This window comes from Pinus tabuliformis, chromosome 4_2 (assembly GCF_031772625.1).
Source record: "Pinus tabuliformis cultivar Carrire ecotype Pingquan chromosome 4_2, CPIR1, whole genome shotgun sequence".
NCBI lineage: Eukaryota > Viridiplantae > Streptophyta > Pinopsida > Pinales > Pinaceae > Pinus > Pinus tabuliformis.
In genome coordinates, this window is record NC_142304.1 from 336,686,365 (window position 1) to 336,706,240 (window position 19,876).

At 42.9% G+C, this 19,876-nt stretch overlaps 1 protein-coding gene across 1 annotated transcript in view; it reads right to left on the reverse strand.

Annotated features, from left to right (window-relative positions):
• Positions 1–19,876, reverse strand: part of LOC149169316 (receptor-like serine/threonine-protein kinase At1g78530) — a 193,075-nt gene that overhangs the window by 32,487 nt on the left and 140,712 nt on the right. The window contains exons 5-6 of the mRNA XM_089427063.1: positions 438–776; positions 38–292 (exon numbers count right to left, since the gene is read on the reverse strand). Of these exons, the coding sequence (XP_089283189.1) occupies positions 38–292; positions 438–776 (594 nt within the window). The remainder of the gene's footprint in view (positions 1–37; positions 293–437; positions 777–19,876) is intronic.

Genomic DNA, 19,876 nt, shown 5'->3' on the forward strand with positions numbered 1-19,876 from the left:
GATTTCATAAAGAAAACACAAAGGATTTGTCATTCACCGGGAGCTAAATAGCCAAAGGTTCCAGCTACAAAAGTTGACACATGTGTTTGATCTGGATTTATCAATGTTGCTAGACCAAAATCAGAAATCCGAGCCTCCATCTCCTCATCCAGCAAAATATTACTAGACTTAATGTCCCTATGAATAATGTGTGGAATGCAATCATGATGAAGATATGCTATCCCACGAGCAGAACCCAATGCTATTTTCTGTCGTGCAGCCCAGTCTAAAGGTACCTTGTTTGGAGATCTTGCTGCATTACAAATTGTATAATTTGAAATCTTCAAATGTTTTTCACAGTTAGCACGACAAAATGCATATAAACATGGCACAAGATGTTACTAAGTTTTCATAATTCATCTGAAACAAATATTAAGAGTAGTGATAGTAGAACTCACAGTGAAGAATTCCATCCAAACTTCCATTCTGCATCAGGTCATAAACTAAAAGGTTTACATGTGAAGAACTGTAATAACCACGGAGTGTCACAACATTCCTATGCTTTATGTCACCCATTGCACCAAGCTCTCTTTCAAAGCCACGCTGTTGATCAATGCTGCTTCTAGTAAGTCTTTTTATGGCAAAGGCTGTATGTTCATCTATGACCAGTTTGTAGACTGTTCCATAACCACCAGTTCCAATAATGTCCTTATTGGTCAGATTCAGTGTCTTCTTTAACAAAATTTCAGGGGTAATGGAGCTCTTTCCTGATGACTGGAACAGGACCATTTTACTACCTGTTCTTCCAACTAGTTAGTATTGCCATACGATTCTCTCTCTCAGTCTTGTACACAAATATAAATGCACACATGCATTTCAAAACCTTATTGTGCTTATGATTCAACCATGTGTTTTTTAGGATTTCCGATTTACATTTGACGTGTTTGGACAACAGACCCTCCAGTCATTTAAAATCCATGTCAATTGATTTGTATCATTTACAAACATTAATATGTTTTTTTCGTCTTTCTGCACTGGACTGCCTAAAGATTTAAAAAAAGAACTTGTTACGCAGCTTAGCAAAATTATCATCCTTGAAAGCCTTACTGTAGTGAAGTATTTTACTCCAACACCAAATCGGGCCTCAGAAAATAATCAAACAATAATCATTTTGTCCAATAGAATTGACCAGCTGAACAACATGGAAGAAACAGTGCAATAAAGAGAATGGTTTTGAAAGAATAAAGGTGTTCAAAGAGGTTCATAGAAGTAACCTAAAGAAGCCATTGACTTAAAATAAATTTTCTATGAGAGGGAACCAAAGCTATCCACATAAGTGAACAATGAAACATGATCCACGGAACCCTGGACAAAGGGGAAAAGCAGAGAAGGCAAAAAACGAGACAAACATCATTTTCCTGCAAAACTGCCATTCAATGGAAAAAAACTACAAAGCAGTGAAGTGCAATGAAACTCGGCAAATAAACTAGACAGAAAAGCAAGTGAGTTAGGAACCTGGTAAAACATAAAGAGGGTTTTCATGAGCTGGAAACCAAAAAGTATCTAATAGTTGGAGAAAGGGCAATCATAATGAACTTCGGAAGCAAGAGTTATGGAAATGAAATGAAATTAAAGTCCACAAGTTACCGAAATATGTCAATGGGACTAGGAAAAATGGCATTTAGCAACAAGAGCGAGTGCCTAGAGCATCTCCAAAGCAATCCTAAATCTCAAGGAAAATAGCCAAAATAGTAGAGAATTCACCAGAAAGGGTGGAACCCAGAAGAGCAACCTTAAAACTGAGATAAATATTATATCAGAGGAAGAAACCAGCCCGACAACGATAAATAGATAATGGTACATCAGAAGAAGAAAGCATCCCAATGATACAATGATGCCATGTAAGATCCTCCAAAAAACAACAAAAACCAGGGAGCTTGAGGAAGAGCAACATCCTGGCCAACATCAGTGTTAGAAGAGGAGCCATCATCATCATCCATCACTGCAAAGGTGCCAACATTGAGCCTGATAAATGTCCTCCAAAGAATGGCCAATGCTGAGAGGACACGTGATGAGCCCCAAATTTGGTAACTTGTTGGGCTCATTTGGCCTAATTATCCTTGTTCAATCCTTCATTTTTCATAGCTTATGCATTATTTTTCAGTATGTTTATGTCATTTGTACGAATAAGGGTAGTCACTCTTCCTAGGTGGCTAACACGTGCTCATTTCAGGTTTTTTTGACACATGTTGGAGCAAAACCGAGCAATCATGGGCTGGAAGACAGCCAAGCTTGGGGTGAGGATTCGTAGGGGGGTTGTCTATGGCATTAAATAGCCTTCCTCGGGATCTTCACCCCCAACTCCGAGCTCCAAAGGCCACCAAAACCAAATCTAGAAGGCAGCCAAGCAGATTTTGGAAGGAGCTGTCTACTCACAGTTTGGGCAGCCAAGTCCCATAGATTTAGGAGGCCAGCTAGGGCCCTCGTGGTGTATAAATGTTAAGGCCTCAGCCTTCGTGAGGGACTTTTGGAAACCATTGCATATTTTGCACTACAGTGCTGTTAGCTCTACTTTGTTCTCTTGTAGCCATTTTTGGCATAACTCTTGACTTATGACTATTTTTTGATAATGAGAAGCAGTCTGATTTTATATCAACTCTGAGTTTTCTATAGGAGCCATAGCTCTCAGGGTTGGGCCCAACCTGAGAGCCTAGGGCTTCCTTTTTGTACTGTTACCTTTCCTTTATGCATCGTTGTTCTCCTTTTATGCATTTGAAACGTATTTCTGTTGGGCAGATTTAGTTGTGTTGGTTAAATAGGTCACTGTTTATGAATAGAATTGCTTCAGATGTTTAAAATGGATTGGTAGGATAATAACAGGAAGAAGCTCCAAAAAAAGGTCAACAACACTCTCTGTTTCGCCTCATCCTTATTGGATCAGGGGCTGGAACTGAAGAAACAGTGTTGCCCCAACAAAAACACTAGTTTGCTTGACCATGCAATCCTTAGTGTACTGTTTTCATTTGCAGAAGTTAGTTATGGGTTCAGATCTCTGAAATGTGTCTTTGCATGATTGATGTACATGGTTTTCTTTCTGAATAAAGCTGTTGTTCATTCGTTTTATTGACAGTTAGATTAGATTAGCTAGGACTTTGATTATTTGTAAGACGTTGTTGATTCGGTTAAATGTACATTGTGCAGGGCATCTCTACCACTCTCTCATCCGCCTAAGCTTCATCAGAGCCAGTTGTTCCATCTCCTAGCTAGGTTCCTCGTCTCACATCTGTCCTCTTGCCCACGTAACCCTACCTTTTTGTGCAATCATTGTTTTAGCCTTCTTTGAGCCAATTTAGCCATCTACACCTTCTCACCACTCCATCCACCAGTCCCTGGGCCACTACCAGACCCCTATCCTACCTCCATATCCATTCATGCATCTTCCCTCACTCACCCATCCTCCAAAATCCAATTTTTAAACATCCTGTAGAAATTTCTGAACATCCTATAGAAATTCTTGAACATCCTGTAGAACCCCTGCAAACTTCCTGTAGAAGCTCACAAATGAAGTTTCTTGATAGCCAAACTTTGTGAAACTCTCTGGAAGGGTGTTAGGGACTCCTTAGACCCTCTCTGAACCTTCCCGACCTCTTCCAAGCATTTCTTCTCCTTGATCCACCCCTGCACAGTCAAAGAACAGTGAAAGCATATGCATGATGAAACTGATGACTTAATCAAAAATACAAAAAGATGTTTTCTTCAAATAGAGGTAGTCTAGACACATGTATTTTACCTTCATAAAAGTAATGGCATCTCTTCCAATAGTTTGCATTCTCTCCTTTGCATCAGTAGGACTAGCTGGTAGAATTAGGGTTTTCTAGGGTTTGCGTTACTTTTTGGCTTTCAGTTCTTTCCGCAAGTAGATTAGCTTCCTTTGAGTTATCTTTCGTCCATCAGTTAAAAAGCTTCTTCTAAGAGCTCATAGAAGTTGGCTTAAGCCCCTAGCGGACTTGTGCCAGCTGACCAAGTGACAGTTGCGGCAAGAGCTAGTACTTCTGCATACAGCACCGTCGCTTCCAAGTTTGTTACGAACTACTGGGTTGATATAAGTAAAGAAGGGAGTCCCAGGAGTTGCAGCATTATTGCTGCAATAATGGAGCCCACCAACATGGTTGTACTATCCTGGAGCGAAAAAGTTGGGAACCACTAGTCGTACTCCTCCAAGCATTCAAAGACAATGAATCTCTCTCAGAGGGAAGAAACCTAGTGATAGCCATTTCTCTTTCAGCTCTTTGCTGAGAACAGAGGGGGTGGCAGTCCCTCTACATCAAGTGCAGACAACAACAGGGTAAGGTGGCCTCATGATCTCTCATGTAGGGGGCACAGTCCCATTTTGCTATTACTCTTTCCTTCAACGATACTTTATACCCACCAAAAATATTGGAGAGAACATTTCTCCTATCTTGGACAGCCAACAGCCCTACACACTTGCTCATTAATGATGATATGCCAGTTGCCTCTGCCATTTGCACCAGTCATACATCTCTCACCATTCAACATTCCTCTTGGATGCAGGTGGGCTACCACTCAACAAGTACTTTGATCATTTTGCAATCAAGTTCGTTTACTTAATGTTTTGGGCATTTAGTATGGATAAAGAGGTGATCTGGATGATTGACCGATCTTGACTGTAAACTTGTTCTCTCACCTTATTAGGACAGTTAATATTTAGCCTTAGTCCAGTGGAACCTCCCTTAAGGCCTTAGGGTTATAGGAGGGTCACTACTTGGAAAACTTGGATTGAAGTAGCATGTCCATTTTCCTGTTTTCCATACTTAACATTTCCATGCCACATGATTCCCTTTGATATCATCTCCTTTTTTGGGTTTAACTGTCATTGGTTCATTGTGATTTATCACTCTCTTATCCACATCCTTGAGTCAAGTCGAGAAACATTGCCCTAGAGGTTCATGCAGTCAAAATGCAAAAGATGGCTGACATAAGTTAGCACGTGGACAAAATCTTAGCATGAGCTCTACCCCTTCATTAGCCATCACTTGGTTCCTGAGCACTTGATGCTGCATCCATCAAAAGGAACCCTTGCATGTCCCAACCCTGATGAGTAAAAAACTATCTCATCTTAAGGGGTAAAACAAATGCTACATCATATAAAGCAAGCTTTGATCCTTGAGCACAAATTAAAAAGAATTTCTAAAAGAAGTAAAAGGCACACCAAAGGGGTGTTGATTTCTGGTAGCATCAGATGTGCTCTAATTCTCAAATTTTGCAGGAAGGTTGGGCACATGTATTCCAAAGAGAACCCAGAAAGCGTTTTGGAAAATTCCACCCAAAAACTTTTTTATTAAAATAATTAATTATTTTTTAATGGGACCCTAAGTCTAAAGTTAGGAAATCAAAATAATTAAAGGGAATTAATCTAACTATGGGTATAACTTCTAGAAGAAGACGAGGATCAAGCAGAAATGATCTTAGTCATTGATTATCTTCTAATCTGGGCCGTTTAATGTCAACGAGGAGATTATTTAAGGAAGCTTGAGGGTCATTTGGAAGAGAAACAAAGAGTTGATCAATCAGATCGAATAGCTGAAGCTAGAGGCAGCGCAGTGATTTGTAGTGATCATGTAGAGAGGGGCAGAGGAAGTTTTGGCTGGAGGATCTTCTCCGAAGCCAAGAATACTCAGCAAAGTGGCAAAGAGACACATAGAAGGGACAGCACAAAGGGCAGAGAGGGTGACGCAAAGCCAGGAAGGGCTCACGCAGGCCCCACACAGAGCAAAGAAAAGGCCTCCAGTGCAAAATTCCGAGTTCGCTGAGCAAGCTGACATTTCTGAGCCAGGAGGGCTGGAAAAGGCTTCTGAAGGCAGATTGATTCTCAGTTGAGCTAACGTCAGGCTTTACAGGCTGACGCAGGGCCCACATAGGGGCAGCACAAAAGTAGCCAGGGAGCTCATGGTTCAGCTACCAGATCAACAGCGACTTGCAGTGTAGAGTGAGGTAATCTCACCAGTTTCTTCTGCTAAGTGATTTTCTCTATAACTGGATTGTCGGGAGGGCATCTAGTAGTTGTATTCAGAAATACTTCAGCTTAATAATAAAAACCCTCAGATCTGTTGCACCGGTTTTCCTACATTGGGTTTTTCCGGGGGTGTTTGTCCAAAAACAGCTGTGTCACTTGTGTTGTATCTTGCTCTATTATTCAGTTTCTTCTTTCAGCATATCATTTAAATGGTGTAGGCTGCAGTGTATGTATTTCGATGTTTGCCATAGGAAACTGCAAATAACTTGTTCATGTAAATCTAACAAGTAGAAGAAATATCATCAGTGTTGCAGCAGGAATTCCCGGGTTGAAGGAATTTTCACATGGTATCAAAGTAGTGCAGGTGAGACAAGAAGATTAGTGCCAGAGAACCCAGCGCTGCGCAGAGGAGGGCAAAATAGTTGCAGGAGGCAGTAGTTCAAATCCCCAGAGGGATTTGCGCAGTCCTAGCTAAAGCGCTGAACTTCGAGGCAATCTCTCTTTGAGTGAGTTGACAGAGAGAAGGGCTTCCAAATCAAAATATTGTCGTGGCAAAGGGAGCATTGTTGAAGCTTTAGCATGAGGAAGAGCTGGTGGGACGCAGTTTTTCTGCAGGTCGTTTTGCTAGGCAAAAAGACGTCAGAAGAGAGAAGAGAAGCACTGTGAGGGAATTTTTCCTCAATAGACTTCCCACCAAGAACTCTGTTTTCCTATTGGCTTAGCAGCAACAGTAGGAAGCAGAGAGGAGCAGTTCGACAATTTCGTGGCAAAGATGGCAACCAGTGGGCTGAGAGATCAGGACAGGTTCGATGGGGCATCCAACTACATCATTTGGAAGGCAAGAATGACATGCCTTCTAGATGAGCATGCTCTCAAGACCTATGTCGACAGCGTGGTGGCTAAGCCCGCGAATCCAAAGCCACTGAAGAAGTACCGAGCAGAAATGGCTAAGGAAAAGAGAATGATTCTCCACAGAGTGAAGGATCATGTGGTCTATCACATCACTAGCAGAGGGACTGCTAAGGAGATGTGGAATGCATTGTCTACGCTATTCTAGGGATCTTTCGAGCAACAGAAGATGTACTTAAGAGCAGAAACTGAGATCTACACAGATGCAGAAGGGAGAGTGCATTGATATGTTCCTCACGAAGCTTCAGGAGACCCGGGACGAGTTAGCAGTTGTGGGGTCTACTCCTCAAGGTTCCAAGTTGGTTAGACTAGCCCTCAATTCTATCTCAGATGAGTAGCAAGTCTTTGTCCAGAGTATCCTAGGCAAGGTGACTTTTCCGAATTGGGATGAGATGTGGGCAGCGCTCAAGTAAGAGGAGCTGAGGAGAGACTTAGTCAATTGTAAGCTTCATGGAAGCAACAGTAGTGGATCGAAGCCCAAGGAGGAGGAGGAAAATGTATCCCTTGCATCCAAGGGGCAGCAAGAGCAGTGAAGGCGGAAGAAGGATGTCTCGAAGATAAAATGCTTCAGGTGTGGTGAGATGGGTCACTATGCAACACAGTGTCCTCTCAGAAAGAAGGACAAAGATGAGAAGCACGATCTGAAGGCTGCACTCACGAAGATCGAGGAGGAGGAGTTCAACATGACAATCGAGATACCTCCAAGAGGGAGGTGGGCTGATTTGGAATTGTAGTTCAAAAGAGCTACAGATGGGCAGGATCCTTGAGAAGCCCACCTATTGGATCAATTCCTTGCTATGGGAGCCCAGATCAAGAGTAGCATAATTGAAGTGTCAGAAGGTGCAGAGGAGTGTTGGAGTGACAGATGCAGTGGCTACAATGCCAAGTCTGAGCAGCGTAGTGCAGAGTTGCAGCAGTGCGGAGAGGCACAGTGCAATAGCAGCAGTAGCGTAGTGCAGAGTTGCAGCAGTGCGGAGAGGCACAGTGCAATAGCAGCAACAACGCAGTGGCTTCAGAGGCACAACGTGGGACTAGCAGCAATTAGATCTTCAGCATCGAGATGCATCTATGCCGAACACTTGTTCAGTAATTTGGGATGTTTTTCCATTGTTGATGCAATAGCAGCAACAATTGCAGTGCAGAGGCAATTGCCAGTGCCAACAGCAACACGAATGCAGAAATTCAGAGGGAGTTGCAGTACAAATGTAGTGTTGACAGTGGCAAGGTCAGCAGCAGTACAGATGCAACATTTGTGCAGTAGTTGATGGACAGCATGTCAAACATCAGCAGCGCAGAGGACGATGAGATGAAGTCAAGGTGATGCTTCAGTCAGAGGCATTGCTAGAGCACATTCCTCGCTAAGAGGGAGTGTTGATTTTGGGTAGCATTGGATGTACCCTAAGTCTTAAATTTTGCAGGTAGGCTTGGGCGCGTGTATTCCAAAGAACCCAAAAAGCATTTTGGGAAATTCCACCCAGAAACAGTTTTGTTAAAATAATTAATTATTTTTTAATGGGACCCTAAGTTTAGACATTCCTCGCTAAGAGGGAGTGTTGATTTCGGGTAGCATCGGATGTACCCTAACTCTCAAATTTTGCAGGGAGGCTCAAGCGCATGTATTCCATAGAACCCAAAAAGCGTTTTGGGAAATTCCACCCAGAAACAGTTTTATTAAAATAATTAATTATTTTTAATGGGACCCTAAGTCTAAACTTAGGAAATTAAAATAATTAAAGGGTATTAATCTAACTGTGGGTGTAACTTCTAGAAGAAGACGAGGATCAAGCAGAAATGATCTTAGCCATTGATTAGCTTCTAATCTGGGTCGTTGAATGTCAACGAGGAGATTATTTAAGGAAGCTTGAGGGTCATTTGGAAGAGACACAAAGAGTTGATCAGTCAGATCGAATTGCTGAAGCTAGAGGCAGTGCAGTGATTTGTAGTGATCACGCAGAGAGGGGCAGAGGAAGTTTTGGCTGGAGGATGGAGACAACGCAGAGGGCAGGGAGGGTGACACAGAGGGCAGGGAGGGTGACACAGAGCCAGGAAGGGCTCATGCAAGCCCTAGGTAGAGCAGCACAGAGGCCTCCAGCGCAAAAATCTGAGTTTGCTGAGGAGGCTAACATTTATGAGCTAGAAGGGCTAGAAAAGGCTTCTGAAGGAAGATCGATTCTCAATTGAGCTGACGCGGGGCTTTAGAGGGTAACGTAGGGCCCATGCAAGGGCCACGCAGAAGTAGCCAGGGAGCTCGTGGTTCAGCTGTCGGATCAGCCGAGACTTGCAGTGTAGGGTGAGGTAATCTCAACAGTTTCTTATACTAAGTGATTTTCTCTATAACTGGATTATTGGGAGGACATCTAGTAATTGTATTCAGAAATACTTTAGCTTAATAATAAAAACCCCCAGATTTTCTGCACCAGTTTTCCCGCATTAGGCTTTTCTGGGGACGTTTGTCCAAAAACCATTGTGTCACTTGTGTTGTATCTTTCTCTGTTGTTCAGTTTCTTGTTTCGTCATATTATTTAAATGGTGTAGGCTGCAGTGTATGTATTTTGATGTTTGTCGTAGGAAACTGCAAATAACTTGTTCGTGTAAATCTAACAAGTAGAAGAAATATCATCAATGCTGCAATTGGAATTCCAGGGTTTAAGGAATTTTCACAAGGGGTGGAAAAAGTAGGCCAATAAAGGTAACTCATGACTTCATGATTGGTCCCTTCATTACATCGATACATTCAAGATGTGGACACTCATTAGTTGGTCCCTTGTCCATGGAACTTGACCATGAAGTCCCTCCCCTCCATTACTATGTACTAACACCTATGGACTGAAGGGTTGATCTTGTAAATTTGAAAATTTCTAAATCTACACATCAGAAATCCTACTGCAATCACGGGTTTGTTATCTCCTACTTGTTATTACATTCAACAATTTATTTAATTTATAAACAATGATGAAAAACACTACTGCAGACTACACTGACAGATACACATCAGAAATCCTACTGCAATCACGGGTTTATCATCTCCTACTTGTTATTACATTCAACAAGTTATTTAATTTATAAACAGTGATGAAAAACATGACTGCAGACTACACTGACATATAGATCATAAACTGAAACAATATGAGACAAACACACTAGGGACACCCTTATTTTGGACAACACGTCCACGGAAAAACCCAAAGCGGGAAAATCGGTGCAGCAGATAGAGGATTTGTATCATTAGGAAAGCAGAATCTGTGAGTACAAAAGGTTGCCTCTAACACCAGCTAACCTTTCAGAGAAATCTCAACAGCAAGAAATACATACCAAGGTTTACCTCACTCTCCAACTCACAACTGATCCACTGAGTGCCCTAACTTCGGCAAACACTGTGAAATCCCAGTGTAATCTCTGCTTGGGCCAGTGTCTTGCCTCTAGGAGACTGCGTCACCCCTTTTGTTGGATCGATTTGCTGGAGGAAGACTCTTGTTCATCCCTCCTGGCTCAAAACCTCGCTTCTCTGGCAAAATCTCGAACTTCTGACAAATACTCTGCACTGCCACTACAAGAGACCCTCATGGTCTGCGTCAGCACTGCATGAGCCCCTTCCTAGATTGCGTCAGCACTGCATGAGCCCCTTCTTGGGCTGCGTAGGCCTCTGCGCTTCCTCTTTGATGCTACTGTTGCCTCTACGTCACATACTCTTTGGCTCAGAACTCCTTTCCGATCCAAATCTCTGCTTTTGCCCCTCACTGTAACTCAAATCACTTGTTCGATTTTCTCAGCAAACCACGCCCCAGAAAAAGCGAACTGACTAATCAACTTGGTGTATCTCCAACAGACCCTCAAGCCTCCTCTTATACTTTTCCTGTTGGAAAATCAAAAACTGAGATTAAGTCCCTAATCAACGGATAAGACTAAAACAATCTTGATCCTCGGCTCTTAGAAGCTTCTCACCCATATTTTGATTAATAACCATTAGTATTTTTATTTTCCTAAGTTTAGACTAAGGAACCTCATTAAAAATATTAATTATTTTAATAACTCACAATCCGCGTGGAATTTCTCCAAACGATTTCTGGGTCTTGGAGATCTCATGTATTCTAGCCCCTCCACAAAATTTCGGGGCTAGAGCACATCCGATCCTACCCAAAATCAACACTCCCTCTTAGTGAGAAATGTGCTCTAGCAATACTTCCCAATAGAAGCATCACATTGATCCACGACATCGGTCCTTTGTGCTGTTGATGCTCGGCTTGTTGCCCTTCATCCACTGCACTGTTGCAACCTATACTGCTGCCCATGACACTGCCACTATTGCATTTGTACAACAGCGCCCTCTCAATATGCTGCATCATGTTGCCCATAGCACTGCCACTGTTAACTGCAGCACTGCATCTCAGTTGCTGAGAAGTAAGCAACTGAAAAAGCCACCCATAAGCTGACATATTGGTCAGTCTAGATACCCCGTGATGTTGAAGCTACCTCTGCTACTAATTTGTGCTGACCCTCTGATGCTACTGCGCTGCTGTTGTATCTGCTTTGTGCATCCCGCACTGCTCAACCTCCACTACGCTGCTTCAGACTCTGGCACTCTAGATCTGCCACTGTTTCTCTATAATCCCTTGCACCAACTAACTCCCGTCATTCTGCTACTGTCATTGTGATCCAAGAGTTTGGGCACCTCAAGGATCCTACCCCTATGTAGTCCTCCCGACTACAGCGCTATGTCACCCCACCTCTTCTCTAGAGGTGCATGAGCACTCATGGCACAATCCGCATCATCATCCTCCTTGTCAGCTTTCGTTGGAGCAACCTTCAAGACAGACTTCTCTTCCTTGCCCTTCTTCCCAAGGGCACTAAGTAGCGAACTGTCCCAGTTCCCCACATCTGAGCATCTGACTCTAGTTATGTCTTTCTTTTTCCTCTTCTATTGCACTAGTTGTTGTAATGATGCGATAGCTGCATCCTCCTCCTCCTCTTTCTTGGCTGTGACTCCTTTGCCGCTACTCCCCGCCTTGGTCAGCCTCCTGGTCTCTTCCTGTCGAAGAGCTACCCACATCTCCTCCCAACTAGGGAGAGAAGCTTTGCCCAAGATACTCTGGACAAATGTCTCCCAATCTTCGGTGACAACGTTCAGGGCAGTGCTAACCATGAATTCAGGATCTGGTGTAGACCCCATAGAAGTCAGCGCGTCTCGACTCAGAAATCGTTTGAAGAAATTCCACTCAGATGAGGACTTATTAAAATAATTAATATTTTTAATGAGTTCCTAAGTCTAAACTTAGGAAAATAAAAATATTAATGTGTATTAATAAAATATGGGTGAAAAAGTTCTAAGTGACAAGAATCAAGCTAGTTCTAATCTTAGCCGTTGACTAGGGACTTAATCTCAACCGTTGATTCGTCGACAGGAAAAGTATAAGAGGAGGCTTGAGGGTCAGTGGGAGACACACCAAGTGATCAAAGAATTCGATTTTCTGGGGCAAGGTTTGCTGAGGAAATCGAGTTAGTGATCAGAGTTGCAGTGAGGGGCAGTTCAGCGAGGGATTTTCATCCGAGGATGAAGAATACATAACAAAGAGGAAGGCATTGCCAGGAGAGACAGCACAGGCCCTAGAAGGGCTGGCGCAAAGGCCGTAAAGCTGACGCAGAGGACGTAGAGCGCTAATGCAGTGAGACGCAGATGCCGCAGAGGTTGACACTGGGCCTCAAAGGTAGCGCTGGGGAGATTCTGTGGGCAGACTGGGAGCACATCAGCAAATTCTGAGCCGAGAAAGGGTGACGGAGCTCCTGGAGGAGTAACGCAGTTCCAGAGCAATGCTTGGAGTAGCTTTCCCTGTCCAGCAGAGAGAACAGCCAGAGTCACTGTGGGGTTTGATCATCCAGTCGCTGATTTGCCAGAATATATGTCTCCAGATAGAGGTACTACTGTCGAGGAAATTCTCTGTTGGGTGAGCCATTTCTGACACCCTAGTTGTATTCATGAAATCTGCCTAATAATACAAACCCTCTATATGTTGCGTCGGTTTTCCCAAATTGGGTTTTTCTAGGGACGATTGTCCAAAAATAATGGTGTCCCTTGTGTTATTGTCTCAGTTTATTTCAATTCATGATCTGTATATTTGTGTAGGCTGCAATAGTGTTTACATCGATGTTTATGGAATTAAATAACTTGTTAGTGCAAAGAACAAGTAAGAGATTGTAAACCAGTGATTGCAGTAGGGGTTTCTGATGTGTTAGATTCAGGAATTTTCACATGGTATCAGAGGGATTGCAGATCATAGGCGACTGAAGACAGTAGCCGAGAATTTGAGAGTTTGCAGCACAGAAGCAGTTGTCCCAAGAGTCAGCGTTGTTCTAGAGCCGGAGAGGCAAAAGGAGGAGTGACACAATGCAGAAGAAGTGATGCAGAGGCTCACGCAGTGCCTGCGTCAGCGTTCTGAGCTACAAGAGGAAGACGCAGTAGCTAGGAGGAGCCCACGCAGTCGCTGCGTCAGCCATCAGAGCCATCGCAGAGGTAGAGGAGGGCGGATCAGGCTCACGCAGAGCCACATCATCTTTCTAAGCCAAGAAGGATTGACGCAGTTGGTTGGGAGGAGCAGATTCAGCCCACGCAGAGATTGCGCAGAGCCTGAAGGACTCAGATACTTCGAGTTGCCGAGGCTAAGGTAGTTGTGCATATTTTGATTTGAGGAGTTGGTGGGACGTTGTTTCTGTCGATGCAGAAAAGTGTCTAAGGAGACTGAACCAATTTAGAGGGAAGCACTACCTCAACAGATTTCTAGCCAATAAATCTAGAATCGGGTTGCAGCGGCAAAGGAGGATTGGAGAGGAGTGATTCGACAGTTCGCTAGAGGATTTCCGAGAGGGAAATCATGACTCAGAGGGAGTCTAGAAAAGAGGAGCAGAGATGGCAGTGAATAGATTGAGGGATCAGGACAGATTGGACGGGGCTTCCAATTTTGTCATCTGGAAGGCTAGTATCCTGGCAATCCTAGATACACATCGCATCAAGGACTATGCCTTGAAAGTAGTAATTGTCCCAATTGATGTTGATGCAGCTGAGAAGTATGAGGAGGCCCAGGCGAAGGTGAAATGCATGATCCTAGACGGGGTCAAGGATCATGTCATACCACATATTATTGAGAAAAAGACAGCAAAGGAGATGAGGGACACCTTGACCACCTTATACCAGGGCTCTTATGTGCAGCGCAAGATGTTATTGGAGAATCAGCTAAGGTCATATCAAATACAGAAAGGAGAGGAGATAGATCCCTTCCTTCTTAGGTTGCAGGGGATTCGAGACCAGCTTACTTCCATGGGGTCTACTCCAAATCCAGTGTTCTTAGTCAGGACTGCCCAAAATGCAGTACCCGAGGAGCGGGAGATGTTTGTCCAGACTCCAAACCATTTTCGGCAGAGAAAATCTCCCCAGTTGGGAGGAGATGTGGGCAGCAGCTCTTTGACAGGAAGAGCTCAGGAGATTGACCAAGGCAGGGATTAGCGGTAAGGGAGTTCGAATCAAGGAGGAGGAGGAGGAGGACGCAGCTCTCGCATCAACAGGACAACAGGGGCTACAGAAGAGGAAGAAGAAAGACATCTCCAAGGTCAAGTGCTTCAACTGTGGGGAGCTGGGACATTATGCCTCTCAGTGCCCCAAGAAGAAAAGCAAGGGAGAAGCTTCAGACTCAAAGGCTGCTTCAGCAAATGCGGAGAAGGATGTCGAGACTGATGATAATTGTGCCATGAGTGCTCATGCGCCTCTAAAGAAGAGGTGGGGAGACTTGGAGATGTAGTGGAGAGGACTATAGAAGACGGGCAAGATTCTTGAGGTGCCCAAACTCTTGGATCACATACGGCTACGGGAGCCCTTAAAGACAGTAGCATGATGATAGGTGTCGTGTGGAGCAAGGTGTGATGGAGCGGCAAGGCAGTGCTAGAGTGCAGAAGTCTGTAGCAGCGCAGTGGAGGTTGCAGGAGTGCCGGAGGCACGGAAGAGGTCGCAGCAGCACAGTGGCAGTATAGGGAGCACAGGATAGCGACTAAGGTACCTTCAACGTCACGAGGCTTCCAGACTGACGAAGATGTTAGTGTTTGGGTGAAGTCAGTTACTTACTTCTCAGTATTTGAATTGCAATGCAACAGTTCGCAGTGGTAGTGCTATAGGCAGCATGAGCAGCATTTTGACAGGGAGTTGTGCCTGCAGTACAAATGTAGCAGTGGCAGTGGCAGTGTCATAGGCAGTAGTGCAGTGGATGTGAGGCACTGCAGCTTTGTCGATTCAATAGATTTAGGAGTCGGTTCAATAGATTTAGGAGTCGGTTCAGTGGATATAGGAGTCGAACCAGGATAGTTCAATAGAACTCCTTGCATATATGTAAGCCTACGGGCAGAGTCAGAGTCAGAGAGGCCACTGACATTGAAAAATAGGCCTGTGCGAGACCAAGGAGTCTCGAATGTAATCTTTTCTTTTACATTAATATATGCAGAGTTTGTTCCTGACTGTGTCAGTGCATTGGGGAGTATTTCATGAATGATTTACTGTGAATTCGTAGGCTCTGCAACAGGTTGCAGGCAGAATTCTGAAGGACACAGAGGAACGAAGTGATTCAGAGGAATCACAATGGATTTTGAATCCAAGTGAAGAGACAGAGGAAGCTCTGGAGGAATGGCAAGCGAGGATACACTTAAGAGTTAAGCTTAGAGAAATTGAGCAGTAGAAGCGAAAGAATGAACTCTTTGAGGAAACCTGAAGATGAACCCGAACCATGGAGAAACGCTGAAGAAAAAAGCGTAATTTCTAAGAAAAGGAACGATTGGAGGAACGAAGAGTGAGGCACAGATACTGTTAGTTCTCTAAAGATCAACAGTCTAGATCATATCGCATCGGCGAAGTGAATTATGTAGTTTAAGTCCCATAAGTGTAAAACCCAGTTTACACTAAGGAATGGCGCAAAACATAGTCGAAATTGAGTTCCAAACTTGAAATATTATAGAGAGTGGTCTAATCCATATCGGGTCCATAAGATCGGCGCTTTGAAGTGAAAGGATTTGGCCTGGAGGTTTAGCGAAATGTGATCGCGTGAGTTAACCTCAACCGTCAGATTATGAACCAGATCGATGGTCGCGATTTGATCGCTAAGTCGCAATCGGAAGCATTAGAGATGGCGATTAATGGAAACGTCGATGCGCCGATAGCGATAAAGCGCTAGTCAGCGATTGGGCAAGTGGAGTTCGGAGAGCGCGGAGGTAGTAGGCGGACCCGACAACAGTTGTTAATGCGACTTATAAACATTTGAAGTCTGACCTTATATGGTTCGGAGCAAGATTTCAATGGGTTTCCCTTTGTATTCCAAAATAGCGAGGCTGAGTCATTTAATTGAAACGTGGTGTTAACGATTCCGATAGTCACAGAGATCGGAGTCGGAGGGTTGACGAGGCATATGCGTGTTAAAGACCTATGAAAGGAGCCGATAGTGATTGCGATAAGGTGCAGCATCGAAATTTGTGTAGAAACCGTACAAAGAGCGGAAAGGTATGGTTTATGCATATTTTCCTTTGTAAAAGGGTTATAAGGGGAAAGAGCACTGATAGTGTATTCGTGTGTTAACCCATACGTAACCAATGGTTGAAGGGGAATGGTTACATATATGTAAATTATGGGTTATGTAAAGGAGCTGAAGGGTTGCTAATTCCCGATAGAAGGATTCTAAAGGAAGACTTTAATAAAGTCATAACCAAAGGTTTCTACGGGGTGATTAAGTTCCGATAACAAGGAACTGTGGCTAAAACGGGCCTTAACCATTCATGACCTGAAGTTTTGACTCCTTTCAAGAGTCAATCACCTAGGACAGATGCAATTATGCATTGTTATGCATACTGTGGGTATGTGCGGGTTTTACCCTGCACCATTAGTGGTATCAGAGAAAAATTGAAATCAGAGCGAGGAAAGATTTCTACGAAAGGAAGTTTGCACATAGAAGAAGGTAATGTGCATAAGGCTACAACAAAGGATTATAGGGGAACTTTTGGAGTTCTTGGGAGACTGTAGCAGTTCCAGCAGAGGCTTGGGGTAGACAGGAACAAAGGATTCCTTGAAGAAAAATGAGAGCAAGATTGCTTAGTACAAGCTCTGAAGGAAAGAAGACTTCGAGACCAAACAGAGGATAATCCATTAAAAGTGCAGAAGAATGGGAGAACAAGATCATACATAGATCTTGGAGGTAAGATATTGTATTTGGTTTCAAATTGAAATTGAAGATTGTGGTTGCAGATGAAGTATCTCAGCAAAGGACAGTAAGAGAAGCTGTGAGAGGAGAACCAGATGAGTTCTTGAAGACAGAGTAAGGAGAATACTCTAAAGGAAAAGTGGTAGTGAACCTGAAGAATCCAACAAGAGATTGGACAGAGAGTACAACTGAAGTGTTTTCAAGAGATTGCAGAAGCCTAGAAGGAGCAAAGGTGTTGCTCAAGAGGAGGTTCCAGATAGAGGACCCTTGCTTACCAAAACACTGAATGAGGAGAGCCTAGTGAGGTAAGATTGCAGCAAAGAGGACTAGTTGTTGCAGAGGTTTGTTGCAGATAAATGAGAAGCTCATGAAGGAAGAGGAGAAGAAGATCACTACTGATAGTCATAGCAGAGGTTCAAAGAGAAGCCACAGCAAAGGATATGAGAAGAAGAATGCCAAAGCAAATGGCAAGAGGATGAGTCAAGAGGAGATAAACAAAGAGGTTGCAAAGTTAAAATAACAACTCGATGCATTAAGGAGTATACTTGAAGAAGACCAGAGACTAGGTTGGGTCTTGAGGAAGAAGCCAGTGAAGTGGCATGAGATGCAGAGAAGGCTACAGCAAAGGCAAGTAAGGTGGCTGAAGGGAAAACTCAAGGAAGTTGAGTTAGAAATGGAAGAGTACATTTGTGAACTAGAACAAGGAGAAATTCTGGGAGAAAGTGAAGATGAAGACTTGAAGACTGAAACTTCAAGTGAGGCCAAAGGGTCACATGATTTTAAAACTGACAATTTATGTGTGTTTGCAGGTGAAACATGTAAAGAATGACAATTTGTTGATATTGTCATAAAAGAGGAAGAAGACCAGCAGAATCTAAGTTCTGTTTTGGAAGAAGATGAGATAGATAGATCTCATATACAGTTGGAGAAAGATATCAACCAACCAAGTGAAGGGCTTGAAGAGATTGAAGAAGATACTATCGAAGAATTTTTGAATCATATGAAGGATCTAGAACAGCAAGAAGATATGATGGCTGAACCATCCAGTGGGACCATAAAGTCTATTGTTTTTAAGATTAATAGTTTGTCTGTGGATGCAGAACAAATGCAGGAGAATGATAATGCAGATGGTGAGACAAGGATAGCTCTTGGAGAAAGTCAACAACAAGAGATTGAAGGCAAGCTTGGAAAAGAGACTATGTTAGCTGAAAACATAGTAAAGGATCATCAATTCACCATGATGATAGGCACAGTTGAAATAGCCATGGAAACTGTTGAGACAGTCAGTAAGGAAAAAGGACATCTACTGAAGGATGTTAAGAAGGAAGGAACCTATGCAAAGGATTTAACCTTGGGAGAAAGAACACTAACAAAAGAGTGTTATGCAAAGGATGAGCAATTTTTTGAAGCTGTCAGAAGTATGGGGAAGTATCTTTCAAAAGATAAAAACTCTGAAGTAAAGGAGGATGATGAATGTCTCTTAAATGAGAGAAGCAGTGACTTATTGCAGCAGAAAGAACTTAGAATTGGAAGTGATGATGAAATACTGGCAAAGTGTCACAGAGAAATTGCATTCTTGGAATATTTGCTGGAGAATTCAGAATATGACAGTATGATTGCAGAAAAAGGAGTTCACTACAGTGGACAAGGGCAGGAAGACATCATTAGGACAGATGGTGTGGAAGAGAGACTAGTTGGCAGTCTCATGAATTCTTTTGAGAATTCAAATCAGCATACTGATGTGCTGACAGAGGAGAAAGAAACAGAGCGGCAAACTGAATTGTTGCCAAAGGAAAACAAGGCACAGCAGCTTTGTGTTTTTAATTTTAACAAGTGTTTTGTGAATGCAGGTTTTGTTGCAATTGCTGGAGGAGATTTGGCACAAGTGAACAGCCAAATAAAAGTGAAAGAAGAGAATTCTATGGAAGAACTCAATCCATGGAATAGAGAAGTTAATTTGTTGGAGAAAGTGTTGAACAGTCATGATTCAATCATGAAAGAGGGTAAGGATGATAAGGAGGCAGCAAGTAAAAGAGAAGTCAGCAAAGCAACCAAGGCAAAGGTTGAAGCAAGCAAAGTTAAAGTCAGCATAGAAGTCACAGCAAGCGTTGAAACAAGAGCAAATGAAGAAGAAAAAGTAAACCAACAACATTTTAAACAATTAATAGACAGCAAGAACAACCTGAAACAAAGAGAAGGAGGCAGAAGTAAGCAATAGAATATGGACCAGCCCAAGGATGCATTGGAAACAAAGATTGAAGAAATGTTGCAACTAATGATGAAGTAGTTCAAATGGAGAAAAATAGTAGCAACAAGAAGCAAGATCAATTAGAACTTGAACCTGATTGACAAGAAGAAGAAGATGGAGCAAAATACAGCAGAAGTGCAGCAGCAACAAGGGAACAAAGCATGTGGACAGTTACAGAACAAAGTGTGGGATCCAGGAAGACCAAGACTAGAAGACACATGATCAGGAGATCATGAATATTTTCTACTTTGGGAGTCTGATGCAGGAGCATTCACCCAAGAGAAAATCATTGTAAATAAATAGACATAGGGGGGTCATGTATTTTTAAGAAATAGTTTTCATAAGTCTCAAGTTATTGTAATATCTAGGCCTTTAAGTGATTTAATTAGATATGTGAGAGGAAATTATACGTGCTCTTGAATAAATGAAGACATGAGTGGCAATAATGACAAAAGAGCCTAAAGTCAATTAGGACTCTTAGAACAGTTC